The following is a 24,816-nucleotide window of genomic DNA, read 5'->3' as shown; positions in this document are numbered from 1 at the left end:
TCATGTGCAAGAAAAAATGCTGTTTTTTATTTCCCTTGAACGTGATTGGGTATTCTTTGAAAAGTAAAGCTTTACCTGATTTACTAAGCTCTGTCTGCCTTAAGTAAAGCAACCCACTAGTCCTGTAATTTAAAGAACATGGTATTTAGTAAAAGTTTCAAGCAATGCAATATGTTCAGCCACTGTGTGAAAAAACGTCTTTTTGAAAAAATAAAGTGCAGTCTTTATTAAAAAAAATAAACACTCATATTCACCTAGATGGTTGCAGCACCATTCCCTGCTGCAGCGGTCCCTCGTTGCCTCTAAGCCCTTGTACAGACGGTCAGACATTCCGACAACAAAATCCGTCGGATTTTGTCAGACGGATTTTTTCCGAAACTTGTGTTGCATACACACGATCGGAAAAAGTTGTCGGAAAATCCGATCTTACGTAACGTGACAACGTTATTTAGTTATGACGGGACTACGTTCAGGCTAGTAGCCAAAAGCTTTGGTCTAGGAATTTGATCTGAGCATGCGTGGCACTTTGTCCGATCGGAATTCTCTGCACACAATTGGACAAAGTCCGATCGAATCATGTTGTCGGAAAGTTTTATAGCCCAGCTCTAAAACTTTGTCCGTCGGATATTTTCCGTCGGAATGTCCGACCGTGTGTACAAGGGCTTAGACCGAGAACTGAAAAACCAAAGATCACTGATCACTCGGCTCTCAGTCACCAGCTCTTTGCTCTGCCCCTCCAGCACCCAAAGGAGCACTGTGGAAGGTGTGGGAGGGGATCACTCAGCCTCTTATGCCACGTACACACGAGCGGATTTTCCGTTGGAAAAATCTTGGATGGTTTTTCCGATGGAATTCCGCTCAAGCTTGGCTTACATACACACGGTCACACAAAAGTTCGCTGAACTTTTGACTGTCAAGAACGCGATGATGTACAACACTACGACGAGCCAAGAAAATGAAGTTCAATGCTTCCGAGCATGCGTAGAATTGTTTCCGAGCATGCATAGGAATTTTGCACATCGGAATTGGTACAGACGATCGGAATTTCTGATTGGAACTTTTTCGACTGAAAAATTGAGAACCTGCTCTCAATCTTTTACTGGCTGGAATTCTGGCAGCAAAAGTCAGATGGAGCATACATGCGGTCACATTTTCTGACCAAAAGCTCTCATCGGACTTTTGCTGGCGGAATTTCCTATCGTGTGCACACGGCATAAGCTGCTCTCTGAGAGGTTGAGTCAGGTGCTGGACCAGGCATCTGGTTGGATTCCGACTGTAAAGTTGGGATCTTTCCCCAGCCTGGACCAGCTGAGTGATGTCAGCTGTCAGTGGGCTTTAGCCCACTGTTGGATTAAAACAGGTCACAGGAGTGCAGAATATACTGCACCCGTGATCCATAGGAGATAGCTTTGGCCAGAGGCGTAACTAGAAACCTCAGGGCCCCGGTGCAAGAAATCAGGAAGGGCCCCCCCCCCCCCCCGAAAAGCATGATTTTGATACTATATTTTTTTTCCACTGTACAACAAAGTAAAACATTTCTGTGCAGCCTGTGTCCCCAGTGGAACCTGTGTCACCAGTGCAGTGGTGGTCCTGGAGAGGGGTGGTGGTACTGGAGGTGGGTGGCGGTGGTGGTACTGGAGGGGGATGGTGGTACTGGAGGTGGGTGGCGGTGGTGGTCCTGGAGGGGAGTGGCAGTGATGGTCCTGGAGGGGGATGGTGGTCCTGGAGAGGGGTGGCATTGGTGGTACTGGAGGGGGATAGTGGTCCCGGAGAGGGGTGGTGGTGGTACTGGAGGGGGATGGTGGTCCTGGAGAGGGGTGGCGGTGGTACTGGAGGTGGGTGGCGGTGGTGGTCCTGGAGGGGGATGGTGGTCCTGGAGAGCGGTGGTGGTGGTACTAGAGGTGGGTGGCGGTGGTACTGAAGGTGGGTGGTGGTGGTACTGGAGGTGGGTGGCAGTGGTGGTACTGAAGGGGGGGTGGTGGTACTGGAGAGGGATGGCGGTCCTGGAGAGGGGTGGCGGTGGTACTGGAGGGGGATGGTGGTACTGGAGGTGGGTGGCGGTGGTACTGGAGGTGGGTGGTGGTGGTACTGGAGGAGGGTGGCGATGGTACTGGAGCAGCATGGTAGTCCTGGAGAGGGGTGGCGGTGGTGGTACTAGAGGGTGGGTGGTGGTACTGGAGAGGCATAGTGGTCCTGGAGAGGGGTGGCGGTGGTACTGGAGGTGGGTGGCGGTGGTGGTACTAGAGGGTGGGTGGTGGTACTGGAGAGGCATGGTGGTCCTGGAGAGGGGTGGCGGTGGTACTGGAGGTGGGTGGCATGGTGGTGGTACTGGAGAGGGGGTGGCATGGTGGTGGTACTGGAGAGGGGGTGGCGGTGGTCCTGGAGGTGGGTGGCGGTGGTACTGAAGGTGGGTGGTGGTGGTACTGGAGGAGGGGTGGCGGTGGTACTGAAGGTGGGTGGTGGTGGTACTGGAGGAGGGGTGGCGGTGGTACTGAAGGTGGGTGGTGGTGGTACTGGAGGAGGGGTGGCGGTGGTACTGAAGGTGGGTAGCACGGTGGTTGTGGTGGTGGTGGTACTGGAGGAGGGGTGGCACTGGAGGAGGGGTGGCGGTGGTACTGGACATCAGGATCCCCAGATACCCCACCTTACTTTAGGGTCCCCAGAGAGCCCCCCTTACTTTAGGGTCCCTAGACAGTCACCCCCCTTAAAGAGGTTTCGCTGTACCTTGCTGGACTCCGCTGTGCACCTTGGCCCCCAGCAGATCTCTGTACACCCCCCCACGCACCTGGGGGGAGGCAGCGATCAGCAGCTCTATGGATGTTGATGGGCGGAGAGGGGTCAGCACGGCTGTGAGTGGAGAGCGTGTCTCATGTAAACAGCAGCACAGAGACACCGGCACTCGGGAGTGAAGTTTAATTTTCCCTTGTCCGCTCGCAAAACACACAGCTGATCCTGCTCCCCCTTCGGCCCCCCCTCCCCTCCTCTCCTCTCCCCTCCTCTCCTGTGTTCTCCGCGGGCATTCAGGTGTGAAGCTAACAAGCTCACATTTCCCGCGGAGAACACAGGAGAGGAGAGGAGAGGAGGGGAGGGGGGGCCGAAGGGGGAGCAGGATCAGCTGTGTGTTTTGCGAGCGGACAAGGGAAAATGAAACTTCACTCCCGAGTGCCGGTGTCTCTGTGCTGCTGTTTACATGAGACACGCTCTCCACTCCCAGCCCTGTGAAAAGCAACCACGCCGGGGCCCCCCGACAGTGATGGAATTCCAGGGCCCAGTCGCAACTGCGACTGTTGCGACCCTGATAATTCCGCCACTGGCTTTGGCCATACTTCTTTTAGTTGTCAGCTCTTGAGCCTAAAAAAGCCATCTATTATGTCAATGCACACTTTCAGCTTCAGACTAGCACCTGCATGTGAATCTCACAGGAATGCTGTTTGGTTCCTGTGCCATTCACTTGCAGTTTTGTGCGGTGCGATTTTAGCTCCATTTATTTTGAATTGGCTGAAATTGCACCACACTGCACCAATAGTAGTGCATGCACTACTTTTTGAAACACACTGAAACCGATCCAGTGGGGGCAAACTCACTGCACTTGTAATTTGCGTTTGGGGTGTCATTAACTTTGTACTGACACCCGCTGCAGATCGCAAGGGCAATGTCATTGGAATGTGGCATGGAAAGCTGCATGGGAACGTGACTTTCCCGCACTGCATTCTAGTGTGAAAAGGGCCCTAAAACAGCAACGTATTTGGTTAAAACAGGTTTCTATCTTCCCCCCAAAAGTAAATCTTTTAGCATTCTAGATTTAAAAGGTATTTTGTTACAACAATGACTATGCCTATAGATTGTCAGCTCCTGGGAATAGAACAACAACTTATTTTGTAAAAACAGGGCCTCTACTTTTTCTTTTAATTACATCAGCAATGGCAACTTTTATATTTTTCTTTCCAATAGTTTTAATTATTTTTCAAGATAAGGCATGCGTTGGCAGGGACGTACGGTGAGGTCAGATGCTGGTGAGGCACTGTTGTAAATGGCATTCAAACCACACATGTGAGGTATCACCGTGAATGTTATATCGAGAGCAATAATTCTAGCACAAGAAACCTCCTCTGTAACACTAAACATGTAACTTGTAAATAATTTTAAAGAGTCCCCTATGGAGATTTTTTAAATACTGAAATTTGGTGCCATTCTACAAGTGTGCTAGGTATCTATTTACTCGGTTTGACATCATCTTTCACATTATACAAAAAAATCAGGCTAACTTTAGTGTTTTTTTTTTTTTTTCATGAAACTGAAATTTTCCTAAAAAAACAGGTTTAAAAAAAATTGCTGCACAAATACCGTGTGACATAAAAAGTTACAATAACCACCATTTTATTCCCTAGGGTATCTGCTAAAAAAATATATATCATGTTTGGGGGTCCTAGTAATTTTCTAACAAAAAAATATGATTTTTACATGTAGATGAGAAGTGCCAGAATTGACCTGGGTGGCAAGCGGCTAATTACCATAAGTAAGTAATATACAAATATTTATTATATTTTTTTTTTAAGGTAATTTACTATATTTTCAAAATCTGTACTCAAGCAGGTTATTGATTTTTTTGTGGGCACCTAAGAAGGAAATCTAGGGTGAATCGGAGCACTGCCTGTCTTTCGATCGTTACCCAATCTGGATTTTCATATCTGGAGTCAATTGTGGAGTTCTGTACCAGTCTTGCTGCTATGTAGTATTTGTGTAGGTTGGGGAGTCCAAAAATCATACTGTCCCCCTCTTTGTCCCACTCCTGTGCTCTATGGGAAAGCCTCAGGAATCACCTAGTCCTTGTCTCAGAAGGACACCCTCTCACTCACCTGTTTCACAACCCAAACTTTCCCACAGGCCTAGACATAAAAGCATTCAAATGATGGCTGGACAAGGGACTATACCACATAGGACACTTTTTTACCTCTAGAGGCCCTATAACCCTTAGTCACTGCATCAACAAGCTCTTCTCGAACTTACAGGATTTTGAGAAAACAATGGCCACCCCCCCGGTTTTGTTTCCCGCACTGGCCAGGTAGAACTGAAGGAAATGTGGGTGGATGTATTTGAGACTATACCGCATTGGAAAGTGCATCTCCTAGAGTAGGAGAATATCAATGTTAATGGATTTGTAGTCTAATCTAAAATGTTCCTCCATTTGACTGGGGAGTTTAGGCCCTGGACATTGTGGGAAGCTATTTTGAGGTCAGTCAATGTTACTTAGTGAGTTAGTAGCCATGGAGACAATGTGGAGCACAACCGCTGAAGATGTCCCCACTCACCCACAGTAGTCTTCTATCCAAGATTGCTTTGGAAGGATCTCCCGCAGGGAAGGTGCATTGTGTCCATCTGCGAGCTGGGGATTCGGTATTCTGAAATACAGTAGATGATGGTGCTAGGCACATAGATGTTAAGGGGAGAGCAGAGTGGGAGGGGGGGAAGAGGGAAGGTGGAAGTCTCCTAGCATACAAAAACTGGGATTTGGGAGGGCAGACGCTCCCCGAAGCCCAACAACAAAAACAATTGGTGTCTGACCTGTGGGGATCAGACAACCTAACCCTTAGAGACCCTTGGGTTTTCAGGGCACGCATGAAGAAAAAAAAAAAAACTTATAGTAAACATAGCACAGCGATTCAGTCTGCGGCTTGTGTATGGTAATATCCAACCGAGTGTATCAGTGCTCACTCCCCCCGACCCCTAAAAAAAAGGGGGGTGCCTCCTGATATCCGCTGGCATCCCTCCAGGTTTCGTGTGGTAGTCCTGGCTGATGGTGCCCCTCCTCTTGGCTTTTGTAGTGGACTGAGGAATTCACATTTTCAGTATCCAGTGGCCAGGCAGCTAAGAAGGGTGGTAAATACCATGAGGGATATCAGGTTCGTCTGGGGGATCTGGTGTTTCCAGCAGTTCAAGGGAGCATTAAGAAAACTGGGGAACTAAGTTTCTGTGTTGTGACAAGAATCTATGCTTGAGATGTAAGCTGTAAGTTGAACTTATATGTTTTTGTTATTTAATAAACTTTCTCTGATTTAAAAAAAAAGAAAACTGGGGAACAAAAAATTAAAAATCCAGAAAACTGTTTAAACACTGTAGAACAGTCATGGGGAACAAGTAGAACGTGGGAAGAGGGAGAACCCTAACAATGGTCACAGACGGGTCTGTGGTCAGACTTTAGGTCTAGGATGGAAAAAATGGTAGAGGTGTGGGAGAAGGTCTGTTTTCATGTGAGTCAGTTTTCTTTAGCTTTCTTCACCTTTCCTTTGTTCCACGAGGGGAATTGTGGGCTAGTAGGAGTAGGCCTCTTGGCTGAGCTTGTACCAACGGTGGAGGTATTCATTTCAGCTTCCTGGAAGATAAACTTTAGATGAAGCAGTAGTCTTTCCCCCTCTGAAAGGCTGGAGAAGGAGTAGGATCTCCCCCTGTCGGCGAACTTGATTGCAAAAGGAAAGGCTGTACTTTATATCCCTCTGTGTCAGGACCAGTAATAATGGTTTCAGTGCTCTTCTTTGCTGTATTGTGGACGGGGAAGGTCTGCAAAGAGCTGAACTGGGTGGCCTTGGCTCATCTCTTGTCCAGGTCCAGGTGAGGATCTGGCTTGTTTCATGGCTTCCTCCTTCACAGAATAGAAATGGGGTTTGGCGATGACATCTCTGGGCTTTCCATCCTTCCTAGGGGTCCTAGGGCTCTGTGGGTTCTGTCCAGCTCCAGACGGTTTTGGGGGATGTTGGGCAGCAGGGTTCTGATTAATTCCTGGACCGCAGTGGATACATCTGATACAGTTTCAGGTAGGTGTTCTCTAGGTCATCAATTCTTAAGATGGCCAAGTGCAGTGGCTCCTGTACTGTGTGGATGTGTTTTGAATTTTGATTGGATGCAGTTTCTTCCAGTTTGTGTTCTATTGTGTCTATTCTGGCACCTAGGTTTTGGAAGTCAGCTTTCAGGTCGCCAGTGATTTTGCCAGCTGTTTGCGCCAGGCCTCTGTCTAGAACAGGGGTCTCAAACTGGTGGCCCTCTAGCTGTTGCAAAACTACAAGTTCCATGAGGCATTGCAAGGCTGACAGTTACAAGCATGACCCTCACAGGCAGAGGCATGATGGGATTTGTAGTTTCGCAACAGCTGGAGGGTTGCCAGTTTTAAAACCTCTGGAACAGGTCTGCCATTTGATATTCCTGGCCCCTGGCCTGGGCGTCGGGGGGGGGGGGGATATAGCCGGTCTGGGCCACTGTATTAGGCCCTAAGGGGGAGAGAGCAAAGTCTGACATTGTGCGGCCTATTTGGGACTCAGTAGATGCAGGAGAAGGGGTGATTGCCTGTTGGAGTCCCACCTGTGAGCCAGAGGTGAAGTTCAGGGTCGTCGGGATGATCACTTGCCTGTGGTCTGTGAGGCTGCACGCTGGTGGCTGGATGCTGTGCTGCAGCCGCCATCTTGGAGATCCCGTCCGCGACTACAGACTCAAATTGCGGCTGTAAATCCCTCTTAACTGAGGGTTTTATCATTCTGGGATGTTCCCGGGATTTAGGGGGTCAGTAGTGCCATTGTGGGGGCTCCGGAATCAGCCTTGCTTGTCGCTGCGTGTGCCGCTGTCTCAGTCTGGAGCGGAGCTCACGGCTCAAGTGGCCATGACAGGAACTCCGCGCATGTGCACTTTTTTTTATGTCCATGGCAGGCGAGGCCTAATTGTCAATGGTCCCAAAAATGTGTCAAAAGTGTCCAATATGTCCGCCGCAATATCGCAGTCCCGATAAAAATCACAGATCACCACCATTACTAGTAAAAAAAATAATAATAATAAAAATGTCATAAATCTCTCCCCTATTTTGTAGATGCAATAACTTGTGTGCAAACCAATCAATATACGTTTATTGCGATTTTTTTTACCAAAAATATGTAGAAGAATACATATTGGCCTAAACTGTGGAAAAAAAGTTTGATAAAAAATTTGGGATATTTATTATAGCAAAAAGTAAAAGATATTGTGTTTTTTCAATATTGTCACTCTTCTTTTGTTTATAGCGCAAAAAAAAAAAAAAACGCATAGGCGATCAAATACCACCAAAAGAAAGTTCTATTCATGGGGAAAAAAAGGACGTCAATTTTGTTTGGGTACATCGTTGCACGATCGTATCGCAAAAAATGGCCTGGTCATTGAGCAGCCAAATATTCCAGGGTTCAAGTGGTTAATATTACTTTATAATTAGCTTCTATGACTGAAGTATTTATATAAGACTTGAAAGCATTGAGGACCAGAATATGCCATTCACCTGGAGCCAATGTCTAATTTAAGTCCTGTACCCATCGAGTCATATTGGGTAGTTTGTCTGAATTTTAATAGATTAGTACATACAGCATATTTGCGAGATGTGGCCAGGGATCTATTTATACTGTGTATGTGTATGTGTGTGTATAATGGGTTATCTGGAGTGTGATGATGCCCACACATTGATCAATATTTTCATGTTCTGCATCTGATTGGAACCTTAGTTTTGATAGACAGGAATTAACTTGCTTATTATTAGACACAAAGATTTTTATATTTCTAAGAAAGACATCACGTGAGCTCATTCCAACCATTTACTTTCAACGGAGAACAGTGAATAAAATTTTAATGTTCACCTTTACCAAAAAAACTGGCCATGAAAATAAGGGGCATCTGTACATAAATACAAACTGTGCAACTATTCCCCCCATAGATTGACAGCAATCTCTCTCTTCTCCACTATGCTGGAGACAATGGGGTTACAGAGGGACCTTAATACATGTCTGGTGGTAGTGCCCAAACCTGGTTACCTTTTGGTCTGAGGTTTTTAATTTCCTATCCTGTTACCCATATTTCCTGTGCTTCAGACCCTAAATTAGCCTTGCTAGGACTGGATATAGAAATATGGGTGACTCGTTTTTAAACATTTATAACCCATACTTTCATTGCGGCTAGACTTGCAATTGTGAGAATGTGGAGAAATGTACAAATACCTTCTATTTCCGCAGTTGTCCAGACACTCAACACCAACGTGCTATATGAATACTCATTTACCAAAGCGCATTAGAAAGAAAATACTTTCCTCCAACAGTCGGATCCCTGGTTGCAAGACTATAGGTGCATCACCCTTACCTAGACAATGGAGTATTTTACTTTTCAATAGAATCATTCTGAACCCATTATGTATACTCTCACTGACGTAGGCCATTCTGGCCGACAATTAACGTACATTGCAGCATCCCAGAAAAAAATGGAACCTCTTAATATTAAACATTCCTACAACATACACCCTTATGTTTTGCTGTTATTATTATTTATTTTGTTTGGAGAACAATCTCCTCCTGTTCAATTTGAATTACGCTGTAAGGATACAATTTTTTTTTTTCTTACATGCTCTATTTTTTTTTTTTTTTTGCCACAAACCCCAGATTAAAATCTTATATCACTAACTCAATGTCTCTCAAGTACCAACTTAAATGTATGTTTATGTCATGGGACGTTTACTTGCTTTTTATTATGTGATACCCTTTCATGATGCGTTGTTACTTATGTAACTACCAATAAAGATATAAAGTAAAAAACAAACAAACTGGCAGCTTTGACCAAAGTTAAATATTGCCCTTGATATAGGTGTAGGCCATTTAAGTACCTCATGAGGCCTGACTGGAATACTTTTAGGATGTTGCTAAGCATGTTGCTTAGAGAAGCTTAGTGTTACGGCTCACTTTCACCATCAGCGGAGTAAGTTCTCAAATGCTGAGCTCAGAGCTACTGCATCAGGAGAGAGAAAGCGCATAAGAGAGAGTTTGAATTGGAGAAAGAGCTTCTTCCGGGGATGGTGAAGGTGAGCAGCAACACAGGCTTCATGAGGTACATTAATGGCCTACACCTATAGCAAGGGCATAATTCAACTTTGATCAAAGCTGAACAGCTTGTTGGTATCTACAAATGTCCCTTATCTGCATAGGCACTTTTGTTTGGCAAAGATTAACTATGACTTTAAGATTGTAAGCTCGAACAATCAGGGCCCTATGATTCCCCCTGTATTGAATTGTATTGTAATTGTACAGTGTTTCTCCATTTTGTAAAGAGCTGCACAAACTGTTGGCATTACATAAATCCTGTATAATAATAATAGGTTTACTGAATGTGCACTACATGCACCTGTCAGACTTGCTTCCATATAATAGAAGACATGCAGATATCTCCACACCTGGCATTCTCAGTGACAATTCTGCCTGAAAAAAACAGCCAAAGAGCATATCTTGGTTTGAGTTGCAGGGTTCTATTGTTAACCACTGGTAGATATTGGCAGACCAGCAGGACACATAACATTAGTAAAACTGAAAAACATAGTGAATTGGGTACAAATACATTTTTTTCTTTACATTCTCCAGTTTATTTAAGGAGAGCCACCTGTGGCTGTGGTCTATATATTTTGTATTCATGGTGTGGTTTGTAATGCTGAACACTCTTCTGTTATCCAATGAGACTGGTGTATGTTGGTTGTCAACTCAGTTAGTTTAAAGTTTCCTGTTTTGAGTGTGACAGTTGTAGATAACTTTAGAGCCATAGGCAGGAAATCCGTTTTACTTGCTAAGTGTGACCTAACTGCATCTAAAGAAAAGACCCAGACATACCACACACAGCGTCACAACAATGGGAGAATCTATGGAAAACAATTCAGGCAACTTCATCATTTCCCTCAACAGCGAGTGTCCCAAAGAACTGGGGGAGCTCATTGAAAAATCCAGTGGAGACATCCGAAAATTTGATGATACTGAATTTACATTAGCTCTTCAGAATGGACTGGAAAACCTCAGGCTCGAGAAGTCCCTGACTGATGTAGTTCTGTGTGTTGGAACCAGCTTATTTCCCTGTCATCGTGTTGTACTGGCAGCTGCTAGCAATTATTTCAGGTAGGACACAGTGTGCCCAAATATCTGTCCGATACTTTTTAGCATATTGTCATTTAGGAGGTAACAGTTTATAAAGTATAGATGCTGTCTTTTAAGTTTAGTCCTCTTAAACGGTTACTCAATTTTTGTGGCAAATTCAAAAACACAAAGCAAGAGAGTAAAATAAAGTCTGCAAAGCGTATTCATTGCTTCATTATATTGTTTGTTTATACTTTTGAAATATATATTAAAATATATATAAAATATATAGAAAAATATATAGAAATTCCGAAATTTTACTTAAAGCCTTGGGGTCAAGCTCAAGCTTTGTTATCTATGGAAGGTTGAAACAGAGTTATTTTGTTTTCCATAATTCCCCCATAGCATCAAGCAAAATGTATACATTTTTGGTGGACATATAGTGGACTGTATACTTATTAAATGTTGGATCATGGTAGCCCAGCACTAGTATCTCCTCTGTGAGTATTATGTGCGGCTGCTCCCAGAGTAAGATGAGATGAGTACTGTATACAGAACAAAGGGTTCGTTTAGTGTTAAGACTTAATTTTAGAGGTTATATTAGTTCACTGTCTATGTTAAGGATTAAAGGATTTAGTTAAAATTTTGGTTAATCCAAAAATTATATCCTCACAACTGACAAGTGGTTGAAATAGAAAATATATCACTTTGGGCACTTATAGGGTGCCAAACAACCACATGACCAAATGTATAAAATTTAAAATTGTTATTAATGTGCACAATCTTGTAAAAAATCTACGTAAATGGTTAACAAAATAAAATCCTACATTATTCAAAACAGGTTGGTTATGTTATAGACATAAGCATAAGCCTAAAATGATATGAACTTGTATATATATCACATATATCCATTGAAGGCAGCCTGATGTTGGTGGTGAGATGCCTTTCAACACATTTTAAATGAATGGAAATCTTAGTAAATTGTGATTTTTGTATTTTATACTTTGTAGATGAAGAAATTTTTCATGTAAATGTTTTAAAATCTTTACAAATATTTGTAACAGATTTAATATTTTTTGGAAATTTGTCTTACAACATGTCTTCACTTGACTATTTTAGAAGTTTTAAGTAATTTATGAAGCTAGAGAAGCTATAAGAATCTATTTATCAATGTTTTCAAACTAGATTCACACAACCTTCACTGAGGATTCAAACATTTTTCTAATTGGGTCTATTTATCAATGTTTTCTCCAAGGATTCACACATTTTTGAACCAAAACGTAGGTTGAAAGATCTAAAAACCTTGAGGAAAGTGGTGTGAGTATTGGGTAAAAACATTGAAAAATAGTCCCCTATTATTCTCTTCTAATTTTTAGCTTACTTTTTTGATGTTCAAAAGCTATAAATTTAATTATTTGTATAAAATCCTTATTCGTAAATAACTAGTTAATATAGTGTGCTCCCAGGCTCTTTCTTCAGCAAGCTGGCACCAAACACTAGGTCCCCTAGAATTTATTGAGTTGACTTTTCTTGGTACACAGCTACACAATTACTGGGCATGTTGTGCTATACACTAGCACAAATAATGGATTTAACATTCAGGACTTTCCTCTGTTGGTGTCCCAGCCAGGACAGGACAAAGCACAAAATGCAGGACGAGTTCTGTACAAAAAAACTCTCCTGTATCCAGCACCTGTGTGAACATAGCTTAACTGCTTGCCGACCAGAGCACGGCGATGTACGTTGGCTCAATGGCATAGCTGGGCAAATGGGCGTACCGGTACGTCCCCTTCAAAACACAGCTTAGTGGGCACGCGCACGCCTGCCACGTACTCCGTGAGCGTGCCCGCGGGTCCCACGGACTTGATGTCTGCCAGGGCCTGCGATTATGACACGGAGCGGGAGAATGGAGAGATTCCTATGTAAACAAGGCATTTCCCTGTTCTGCCTAGCAACATGACAGGGATCTACTGCTCCCTGTCATTGGGAGCAGTGATCTCTGTCATGTTGTAGGTAGCCCACCCCTCCCCACAGTTAGAATCACTACCTAGGACACACTTAACCCCTTGATTGCCCCCTAGTGTTTAACCCCTTCCCTGCCAGTGTCATTTACACAGTAATCAGTGCATTTTTATAGCACTGATTGCTGCATAAATGTCACTGGTCCCAAAATAGTGACAAAAGTGCCCGATATGTCTGCCGCAATGTCACAGTAATGATAAAAATCGCAGATCGCTGCCATTACTAATAAAAAAAAATAATAATAATAAAAATGCCATAAATCTATCCCCTATTTTGTAGACACTATAACTTTTGCGCAAACCAATCAATATACACTTATTGCGATTTATTTATTTATTTTTACCAAAAATATGTAGAAGAATACATATTGGGCAAAATTGAGGAAGAAATTTGTTTTTTATTTATTTTTTGGGGATATTTATTATAGCAAAAAGTAAAAAATATTGCTTTTTTTTTCAAAATTGTCACTCTTTTTTTGTTTATAGCGCAAAAAATAAAAACCGCAGAGGTGATAAAATACCACCAAAAGAAAGCTCTATTTGTGGGAAAAAAAAGCACATAAATTTTGTTTGGGTGCAACGTCGCAATTGTAAGTTAAAGCGTCGCAGTGCCGTATCACAAAACGTGCTCTGGTCAGGAAGGGGGTAAATTCTTCTGGGGCTGAAGCAGTTAACAGTAAATTTTGTATTGCTGCGTCATATTAATCTAGACGCAGACCAGCTGGGCAAAAATATATTACTTTACCAACATATTAAAAGCTGTTTTTGGGACAGATTCCCTTTATATCTAAATGGTGTTTGTTTAGCTTTATTAATATTTTATAATTTCAGCACACTACAGAAATACTGTATTTATAGTTCATATAATTAAATTCCCACTTATTCTATTCAACTATCTATCCTCCTCAAGATAACATCTTTTGCCCTCACAGTGCAGCAAATTGTTCCAATCAGTTGCACCTTATAAAAATGAATGCCATATATAATCTTTTTTTTTCCAGAACAGTCAGGCTGTCACCTGAGCTTTTTATTTTCATTTCCTCTATTTTGTTATCAATGGTTGCCTATTTTAGTCTTACTGGAATAAACAGCGAAGATTTTATTAAACAGTTTTAGTGTTTTTTTTCCCTCTTTTGCACAGGAAAGTATGAGTAAATGGTTTTAGTTTGACTGTCCTTAATTCACTTGTGTTTTAAAAGATGTACGCTAATAAATGTCACGGTCCCCTCCCATGCCAATGGGTTTACGTAGATAAAGAAATGATCTGAGACCTAAACATGGCTTTGGGTATTTAAAGCATGAGAAGTTATTTACAACTACTGATATATGACACTTAGGGGTTGATTTACTAAAGGCAACTAGACTGGGCACTTTGAAAGGGCACTCTGCAAGGGCATTTGTGTAAGAGCTCAGAAAATGAGGGGGAACCCTGCTGACTTCATCTAATCACGTCCAAGCAAAAATGCTGTTTTTTTTCCTTTGCATGTGATTGTGTATACTTTGCAAAGAGAAGCTTCATCTCTCTTACTAAGCTTTGGAGCAAATGCCCTTGCAGAGTGCAATTGTGCTTGTAAAGTGCACAGCCTATTTGCCTTTAGTGAATGAACCCCAAAGTTGTAAAAAAAATGTCATTACATGCACCTACATGGGCAAAGATCTGTGTATTATCCAGATCAGTGTTTCTCAACCTTTTTTCAGTCAGGGCATCCTTTAAAATTATGGACAAACTAAAGGCACCCCATTCTAAAATGTATAAAACTATTCTAATATAATACATAAACATCCACACACGTTGGACACCCAACGTTAGAGGTGATTTATTCTTTTTCTTTTTTTTTTTACTCAATAATGTTTTTATTGCAAGTGAAAAGATATACAGATACACATGTATAGTATAAATGTCATGACACGTACTTAGGGGGTTATTTACAAAAGGCAAATCCACTTTGTACTACAAGTGCAAAGTGCAATTCAAATTGAAAGTGCACTTGGAAGTGCAGTTACTGTAAATCTGAGGAGTAGATCTGAAATGAAGGGAAGCTCTGCTGATTTTATCATCCAATCATGTGCAAGCTAAAATGCAGTTTTTTTTTTTTCCTTGCATGTCCCCCTCGGATCTACAGCTACTTTACATCCAGGTGCACTTTCAGTGCAATTTCAAGTGCACTTTGCACTTGTAGTGCAAAGTGGATTTCCCTTTTGTAAATAACCCCCTTAACCTCATCAAATTGTTCTTTAGGCAATACACAATGGGGGTTATTTACTAAAGGAAAATCCACTTTGCCATGCAAGTGCACTTGAAAGTGCACAGAAAACACACTTGGAAGTAAAGTTGCGGTAGATCTAAGGGGGACATGCAAGGAAAATAAAAAATAGGATTTTAGCTTGCACATGATTGGATGATAAAATCAGCAGAGCTTCCACTCATTTCAGATCTACCCCTCAGATTTACAGTGACTGCACTTTCAAGTGCACTTGCAGTGCAAAGTGGATTTGCCTTTCGTAAATACCCCCCAATGTGACTTGGGTAGACCGTACAGTCAGTAAACTGGAATTATGGTTTTAATAAACAAGAACTAATGTCAACGTTCGACTTTATAGTGCGTATAATCGGAGTGTTTGCTCCGACTTGTATATGCATGGTATCTTCTGTGAAAGTATATGTCACAATATATTGAGAAGTATAGATAAGTAACACAGTTGAAAAAGGGTTGGAAAAGAGGGTAGGGAAAAGGTAGAAGGCAGGGGTCCAGGGGTTGCCGTAGTTAGTTTTCGATCAGCGAGTCATATTCTGTAGGATATTTGAAGATGACCCAGGGTTGCCATGTTTTGTTAAACCTTTCAGTTGTTTCGTGAGCACTTGCCCTTTTTTCTTCTATAACGTAAAGGTTGTGTACCTCGTGAAGCCATTCCTTAATTGTAGGGGTAATTGGGGTTTTCCAGTGTAGGGATCACTGCAGTGATTAAAAATCTAATCAATGATCGCTTGTATTTTTTTCATTTAACAATTCGAAATGTGAAGCAGACAGCACGCTGCGGTTAGTTGGATTGATGTTTCTGTAATGCGCTTTATGAGCTCACAGACTTTTCTCCAGAATGGTTGTATCAAGATGCAATCCCACCATATGTGTTGTAATGTGCCTTTCACCTGGTCATAGAGCCAGCAAAGATCTGAAGCTGTGGGAATCCATCTTTGTATTTTAATTGGTGTGTTGTACAAATTAGTCAGGAGTTTATACAATGTTTCCTGGAGGCGTGTGCAAATTGCACATTTATGTGCAACCACACAAGCATGTAACCATTGATCAACACTGAAAGTAGTATTTAGTGCAGATTTCCAAAACTCTATGTGTTTATTCAGCTCTGGAGATCCAGAGGTCTGTAACCAGGTGTAGGTTAATGAGATTTGTTTTAATTTTCGACCACCTTAAAGCGCACTCTCTCGAAAGGGGTTAATGCTCTCGCAAAGTGCTTGTGTCTTTTGGAGCTTGGAACATAACTGTGAATCTGGCGATAATCCCAGTTTGTCATGTTTGATTGTCCCCTTTCTGTTTGGAGTTCCAACATTGCTTTCAGCCTGCCTCCTTTGAAACAATGTGTGGCTAGGAGGGGTTTACCCCTATCTGTGTGTTTCTTTGAGGACCTTATCATTCCTGGTGGAAAGTCTGGATTGAAGCTTAGTGGTGTTAAAGGACCTGGGGAAGTAGTTAGATCAAATGTCTGAATAATCTTTTTGTAGGGCCTTAAGCGTTGCTCCTACAAGAGGATGTTGTTTCAATTGACTACGGCAAGATTCCCTAGGAATCCATGGGGAATACGTCACTGGTATTGGTCCTATACTGTTCTCCAGAGGTGATTTATTCTTGCAGCTCCAATACACTTTTGCACACTGGTACTGACTGATTTTCTAATGTTTCTCTTTCTCCATCACTCAGCTGACCCCAGTGCTGACAAAGAGGGGCAGGGGAGGGTCATTGGTTGTTACGATGACGGTGGCTAGAAGATTGTAATGGTGCACAATGAAAACCTGTGGCTTTGTGTAACTAAAAGGACTTCACCGTGTTTGCCTGTATAACATTTTGGGGCAGTTTTAGGGCATTTTGCCAAGGCACCCCTAAAGAAACACCCAGGCACCCCAGGGTCCCTGGGCACCCTGTTTGAAAAAGGCTGATCCTGATTGTGTGATGGTTTTACAGTTCATGTTTGTTTTATGCTAATGTCCTATGCACACTTTTTACATGGAGTTTATTTAAGGTGTATAAAACCTTTAACAATTAACTTCTCTTATTTGTTCCCTTTTGATCTGTTAAATATACCCTTGAAAGTGGTTTGTTATATCTGTCCAAAAAGTGGAAAAAATACCTGTTGATCGTGTCAGAAATTCAGAGCTGTCTTGTATCCTCTGTACGCTTCTTATGTCTTATGGAATCTAATTAGCCCTCCTAGTTCTTGTTGTGAGACTGCAGAATGATTAGTCCTTATGTTATGGAGATAGGAGGGTGAGTGGGTTTGAGTAGCAAGAGATAACTGAGCAGGGCTAACACCATTCAGTCCATAAAAATGCTTTGTGTTGTCAACCAACTTAGGAGTGCTTTTCTGGTAGACGACGGGTATTTTTTTGTACTTTTGCCCTTACATACACATTAAGGGTGCTTCAGTGCCTTGAAAAAGTATTCACACCCCTTGAAATCTTCCACATTTTGTCATGTTACAACTAAAAACGTAAATGTATTTCACTGGGATTTTATGTGATAGACCGAGACAAAGTGGCACATTATTGTAAAGTGGAAGGAAAATGATAAATGGTTTTCAAAATGTGTTACAAATAAATATCTGAAAAGTGTGGCGTGCATTTTTATTCAGCCCCCTTTACTCCGATACCCCTAACTAAAATCTAGTGGAAACTATTGCCTTCAGAAGTCACCTAATTAGTAAATAGAGTTCAGTATAAACACAACTGTTCTGTGAAGCCCTCAGAGGTTTGTTAGAGAACCTTAGTCAACAAACAGCACCATGAAGGCCAATGAACACACCAGGCAGATCAGGGATAAAGTTGTGGAGAAGTTTAAAGCAGGGTTAGGTTATAAAAAAATATCCCAAGCTTTGAACATCTCACAGAGCACTGTTCAATCTATCATCAGAAAATGGGAAAGAGTATGGCACAACTGCAAACCTACCAAGATATGGCCGTCAACCTAAACTTAGAGCATTACTCAGAGAAGCAGTCAAGAGGCCCATGGTAACTCTGGAGGAGCTGCAGAGATTCACAGCTCAGGTGGGAGAATCTGTCCACAGGACAACTATTAGTTGTGGACTCCACAAATCTGGCCTTTATGGAAGAGTGGCAAGAAGAAACACATTGTTGAAAGAAAGCCATAAGAATTCTCATTTTCAGTTTGAGAGAAGCCATGTGAGGGACATAGTAAACATGTGGAAGAAGGTGCTCTGGTCAGAGACCAAAATTGAACTTTTTGGCCTAAAAGCAAAACGTTATGTGTGGCAGAAAACTAACACTGCACATCACCCTGAACACACCATCCCCACCGCGAAACATGATGATGACAGCATCATGTTGTGGGGATGCTTTTCTTAAGCAGGGACAGGGAAGCTGGTCAGAGTTGATGGGAAGATGGATGGAGCCAAATACAGGGCAATCTTAGAAGAAAACCTGTTAGAGTCTGCAAAAGACTTGAGACTGAGGCAGAGGTTCACTTTCCAGCAGGAACATGACCCTAAACATACAGCTAAAGCTACAATCGAATGGTTTAGATCAGGGATATGCAATTAGCGGACCTCACAGCTGTTGCAAAACTACAACTCCCATCAGTCCTCTGCCTCTTAATGTCATGCTTGTGGCTGTCAGAGTCTTGCTATGCCTAATAGGACTTGTAGTTCTGCAACAGCTGGAGGTCCGCTAATTGCATATCCCTGGTTTAGATCAAAGCATATTCATGTGTTAGAATGGCCCAGTCAAAGTCAAGACCTAAATCCAATTGAGAATCTGTGACAAGACTTGAAAATTGCTGTTCACAGACTCTCTCCATCCAATCTGACAGAGCTTAAGCTATTTTGCAAAGAAGAATTGGCAAAAATGTCACTCTCTAGATGTGCAAAGCTGGTAGAGACATCCCCAAAAAGACTTGCAGCTGTAATTGCAGCAAAAGGTAGTTCTACAAAGTACTGAATACAAATGCTCGACACACTTTTCACATATTTATTTGTAAAAGATTTTGAATACCATTTATCATTTTCCTTCCACTTCACAATGATGGGCCACTTTGTGTTGGTCTGTCACATAAAATCACAATAAAATACATTTACGTTTTTGGTTGTAACATGACAAAATGTGGAAAATTTCAGGGGGTATGAATACTTTTTCAAGGCACTGTATGTCTACTAAATTTGCATGTCAAATGAAAAACATTAAGAAACCTTTCATGAGTACTCTAAGGCTGAGCTACAGGCAAACAGCTAAATCCATAGTTGAAACACATACAGTATATACACGCTGCTTTACTTGCATTGTTAATGCATTGTTTATTGTTGCATTGTTTACTTTACATTGTTAATAAGTCTGTTCAGCCAGCCTTGTGATCCACTGCTGCCAGACAACATAGTCGGAGAGGTGACCTTACTTTCTTCACAGTAGATAAACAGTACAGTTTAGTCACTGATCTTCCTCAGCTAGATTTCACCACAGGCGTTTCAGCACATTGTTCAGGCTACCACACAGTTTTCTCTTGTCAGCAAACTTCTAGTGTTAGATTACACTTTGCATTGCAGTAGAACCTGAATGTCTCACAGAGATGGCTCTTCCCAGGTTAAGTTGCTAATATAAAGGCAAATGTAGGTACTTAAAGCGGAGGTCCACCCTAAAGTGGACCTCCGCTCATCGGAACCCTCCCCCCTCCGGCGCCACAATTGGCACCTTTCAGGGGGGAGGGGGTGCAGATACCTGTACAGTACAGGTATTCTGCACCCACTTCCGGGATAGCTCTCTGCGGAAAGGGGCGTAGATTACGCCCCTTTCCGCAAGTGCCCGCCCCTTTAAGCAAGTGCCCCGCTGCCTGCTGGGAAACACACAGATCCCAGAGGCAGCGGGGACCGTCCTTATTGCGCAGCGCGATTCGCGCATGCGCAGTAGGGAACCGGGAAATGAAGCCGAAAGGCTCCACTTCCTGATTCCCATACCCAAGATGGCGGCGGCAGCACCTTACAGACGATCTAGAGATCGGCTTCGGGTGCCGACATCGCGGGCGCGCTGGACAGGTAAGTGTCACTATTTTAAAAGTCAGCAGCTGCAGTATTTGTAGCTGCTGGCTTTTAAAAAAAAAAAAACGCGGAGTCCCGGTGGACTCCCGCTTTAATGTGGAACTTGACCCTCAAGGGCATGTTGTCTCCCATCCACCCCTCCTCTCCTGCAGAAATTGGGCTTTTTTTCATCCTTTATTTTACTCTTTTTTTTTGGCTTGCCCCCCCATGCATGTCATTTGTTTAAACAAATTACATGCACTTTGCCCGCATTGCCTACTGGGATATGTATGTCCCATATTTTCCCTCATTGAGAAAGGCGGGAGGGGGGTGGGGCTAGGCAGCACATCATTGGTGAAGCTCGGAAGAGCCGACAGCTTACCGATGATGTCAAAGAAGATGTTGGCGGTGTGGGGCTGAGGGTGATGCAGAGGAGAAGCGCATCTCAGCAGGACAATGCTGGATCCAGTGGTCGGGTGAGTACCTTAAAGCGGAGCTCCACCCAAAATGGTAAGCTCCGCTTGTTCGCACCCCCCTCCACTGCCACCTTTGGCATTTTTTGCAGGTTTTTTTACAGGTACCAGCTCCCACTTCTTGGTAAGATTGCCGCAGCGATCTACGAGCATTTCTTGTTGTCATTTCAGAAAGTGCAGCAGGAATCCCACATGCATACTAGGAAACTGTCTGTGAAGCCTGAAGGCTTCACTGCTGGTTTGCCTTACTTACAATCCTGGCGCCTGCACCCAATGCCGATTAGCAAATCAGCTCGGGGTGCCGACATTGTGGGACCCCGTAAGTGTCCTCATATTAAAAGTCAACAGCTACAGTATTTGTAGCTGCTGACTTTTTTTTTTTTTTTAGACTGGAGTTCCTTTTTAAATGTGCAGGACCTACAACCAGGTAAGTGTGTTTTAAAAAAAGGGGGGGGGGGGGGGGGTCAGGGAGCGTAAAGTTCTGCTTTAAGGCTGGTACATACCGGCCAAATAGCGGGCAGTTCAATAGAAACACTAGTCAAATCACTGGTCAACATTTCTTTTTTTTTATTAAGATGACAAGTAAGCAACCGCTGTCAAAACGAAACTGCTTAGTTCAGTTACATCATATGAGCAAAAAGTGGTACATAGAATAGTAATGTGAATATGCCAAAATGTTCAACCGAGGTACACTGTAGTATAAAAAATAAAACCGATGCCTGGAATTGGTGAGTATTCGGTATATAGGACTGCTCAGTTAATTGTAGGCTGGTTATTAAACATGAAAACCATCAGCTTTGCACAGTAACCATACCACCAACTCCTTGAAAGACTAAATGAAGCCCCTTGATCATTGATTGGTTCCAATTAAGCAGAATGGACAGGGCCGGTTTAACATAGGGGCTATTGGAGCTGCAGCTCCAGGCCCCTTTCTCAAGATAGGCCCATTTGCCAAAAAAAATAAATAGATCGACTTTGAGGATTGTAGCTCAGCGATCAGAAGTCACAGAGACCCCACATTTGGGGGGGGGGGGGGTAGGTAGCTAAAGACCCACTCCAGCACTGGTTAAAATATGGGGCTGCTATCATCTATGGTTCCGGAGATACAGGGCTGCTTGCACAGCCTGTCAGATGCTACATACAGAGCGGCAGTATAAATACAAGCTGGAACAATCTGCAGCAGACTGAGAGGATGAACTCACAGTGCTTATAATAATTATTTGTATATTATTTATGATAATTAACCCCTTGCCACCCAGGCACATTCTGAGACTTCTCTCCTACATGTAAAAATCATAATTTTTTATGCTAGAAAATTACTCAGAACCCTCAAGCATTATATATTGTTTTAGCAGACACCCTATGGAATAAAATGGTGGTCTTTGCAACTTTTTATATTACACGATATTTGCGCAGAAATTTTTCAAACTTTTTTTTTGAAAGAAACTGTTTCATTCATAAAAAATAACACTAAAGTTAGCACGATTTTTTGTTGTATACTAAGCAATGCTTTAATTTTTTTTTACAGGTTACATGTTTAGAGTTACAGAGGAGGTCTAGTGCTAGACATATTGCTCTCGTTCTAACAATCGTGGCGTATGTAACCTGTGTGTATCTGGCTCTGATACTAACCAGTGCCTACCCAGGGACTGACCAGTATCTCTCCCCAGCCTGTCCCCACACATCCTCTCACCTGCTGACCTGTGAATGGGGCAATCACTCCCGCAGTGTTATTGTGTTCTGACAGTGAATACATTGATTAGTGTTGCTAACTATAGCTGGTAGGCTTGTGCAATTCGTTTCGTAACGAATCAAAATTCGGCCGAATTTTGCATCTTTCGGACATTCGGATGCATCCGAATGTCCGAATAAAAAAAATAACAAATTACAACGAATACGAAAGAAATATAATGAATGAATTCGAATGAATTCGACATGATTCGAAATTATTTCAACCGCATTCGAAATTATTTCAACTGCATTCGAAATGATTTCAACATGATATGTGGCCCCAAAATCGGGTCGCAAAATGTTATTAGTTATTAGAGCAGAGAATGACATTTTGCGACCCGATTTTGGAGCCACATATCTCGGGGTCACTTATAGCTAGAAACCCCAAAATTTGGTATGCAAACACAATAGTACTAGCACTACAACATATCCAAATTTTCTAGCACCAAGTGACCCTGAGATACATGGCCCTAAATTCGGGCCACAAAATATTTTCGATTGTGGTTGAAATAATGTCGAAACATGTTTAAATCATTTCAAATGCGGTTGAAATAATGTCGAATCGTGCTGAAATCATTTCGAATCCTGTAGAAATATTTTCGAATTTGGTTGAAATATTTTCGAATGTGGCTGATTTTTCGAATTCGGTAGAAAACTAAATGATATCGGAAAACGAATTTAAGGAAGTTAACGAATATAACTAAACAAAATTAATGAATTAACGAATTAAAACGAAACGAAACTAAACAAATTTTTTCCTTTTGCACATGTCTAATAGCTGGCAGCACTGATTGTTTTGGGGAAAACCTGACAGGCTGGTTGTACTCAAGTCGGCTAATAGGTTGACTTGTGTAAAACCAGCTAGCCCATACATAGATCGACTATGGATGGTCTCTGATTAATTGGTGTAATTTCAATCCATGTATGCCCCGCTTAACCATTACGTAGTTCCTAAACATCCTTCCACAAACCTTTACATTTTTCCTCCCCAGATTACTTCATCCTCCTCTCCTATACATTGTGCCCACTGTCATACTCTCCACACTTCTCTCCTATACATAGTGCCCACTGTCATACTCTCCACACTTCTCTCCTGTACATACTACTCACTGTCACACCCTCCACACTCCTCTCCTATACATAGTGCCCACTGTCATACTCTCCACACTTCTCTCCTATACATACTACTCACTGTCACACCCTCCACACTCCTCTCCTATACATAGTGCCCACTGTCATACCTCCAACACTTCTCTCCAATACATAACGCCCGCTGTCATATCCTACACACTCCTCTCCTGTACATAGTGCCCACTGTCATACACTTCTCTCCTGTACATAGTGCCCACTGTCGTACCCTCCACACTCCTCTCCTATACATAGTGCCCACCGTCATACCCTCCACACTCCTCTCCTGTACATACTACTCACTGTCATACCCTCCACACTCCTCTCCTATACATAGTGCCCACTGTCATACCCTCCACACTCCTCTCCTATACATAGTGCCCACTGTCATACTCTCCACACTTCTCTCCTGTACATACTGCCCACTGTCATACCCTCCACACTTCTTTCCTATACATAACGCCCACTGTCATATCCTACACACTCCTCTCCTGCACATAGTGCCCGCTGTCATACACTTCTCTCCTATACATAGTGCCCACTGTCGTACCCTCCACACTCCTCTCCTATACATAGTGCCCATTGTCATACCCTCCACACTCCTCTCCTGTACATACTACTCACTGTCATACCCTCCACACTCCTCTCCTATACATAGTGCCCACTGGCATACCTCCAACACTTCTCTCCTATACATAGTGCCCACTGTCATGCCCTCCACACTCCTCTCCTGTACATACTACTCACTGTCATGCCCTCCATACTCCTCTCCTATACATAGTGCCCACTGTCATACCTCCAACACTTCTCTCCTATACATAGTGCCCACTGCCATACCCTCAACACTCCTCTCCTGTACATACTATTCACTGTCATACCCTCCATACTCCTCTCCTATACATAGTGACCACCGTCATACCCTCCCTCCACACTCCTCTCCTGTAATTACTGCTCACTGTCCTACTCTCCACACTTCTCTCCTATACATAGTGCCCACTGTCATACTCTCCACACTTCTCTCCTGTACATACTGCCCACTGTCATACCCTCAACACTTCTTTCCTATACATAACACCCACTGTCATATCCTACACACTCCTCTCCTGTACATAGTGCCCGTCGTCATACTCTCCACACTCCTCTCCTGTACATACTACTCACTGTCATACCCTCCACACTCCTCTCCTATACATAGTGCCCACTGTCATACCTCCAGCACTTCTCTCCTATACATAGTTCCCACTGTCATACCCTCCACACTCCTCTCCTGTACATACTACTCACTGTCATGCCCTCCATACTCCTCTCCTATACATAGTGCCCACTGTCATA

General features: G+C 42.8%; 1 protein-coding gene across 1 annotated transcript in view; it reads left to right on the top strand.

Moving 5' to 3' along the window:
• The first annotated feature begins 10,547 nt into the window (after positions 1–10,547).
• Positions 10,548–24,816, top strand: part of KLHL6 (kelch like family member 6) — a 109,226-nt gene continuing 94,957 nt past the window's right edge. Inside the window, exon 1 of the mRNA XM_077488370.1 lies at positions 10,548–10,922. Coding sequence (XP_077344496.1) covers positions 10,663–10,922 — 260 coding nt within the window. The 5' untranslated portion in view covers positions 10,548–10,662. The remainder of the gene's footprint in view (positions 10,923–24,816) is intronic.

The sequence above is a fragment of the Lithobates pipiens genome, unplaced genomic scaffold (assembly GCF_037356315.1).
Source record: "Lithobates pipiens isolate NorthernLeopardFrog02 unplaced genomic scaffold, aLitPip1_a1.2 Scaffold_18, whole genome shotgun sequence".
Taxonomy (NCBI): Eukaryota; Metazoa; Chordata; class Amphibia; order Anura; family Ranidae; genus Lithobates; species Lithobates pipiens.
This window is presented reverse-complemented; position numbering and strand designations above follow the sequence as displayed.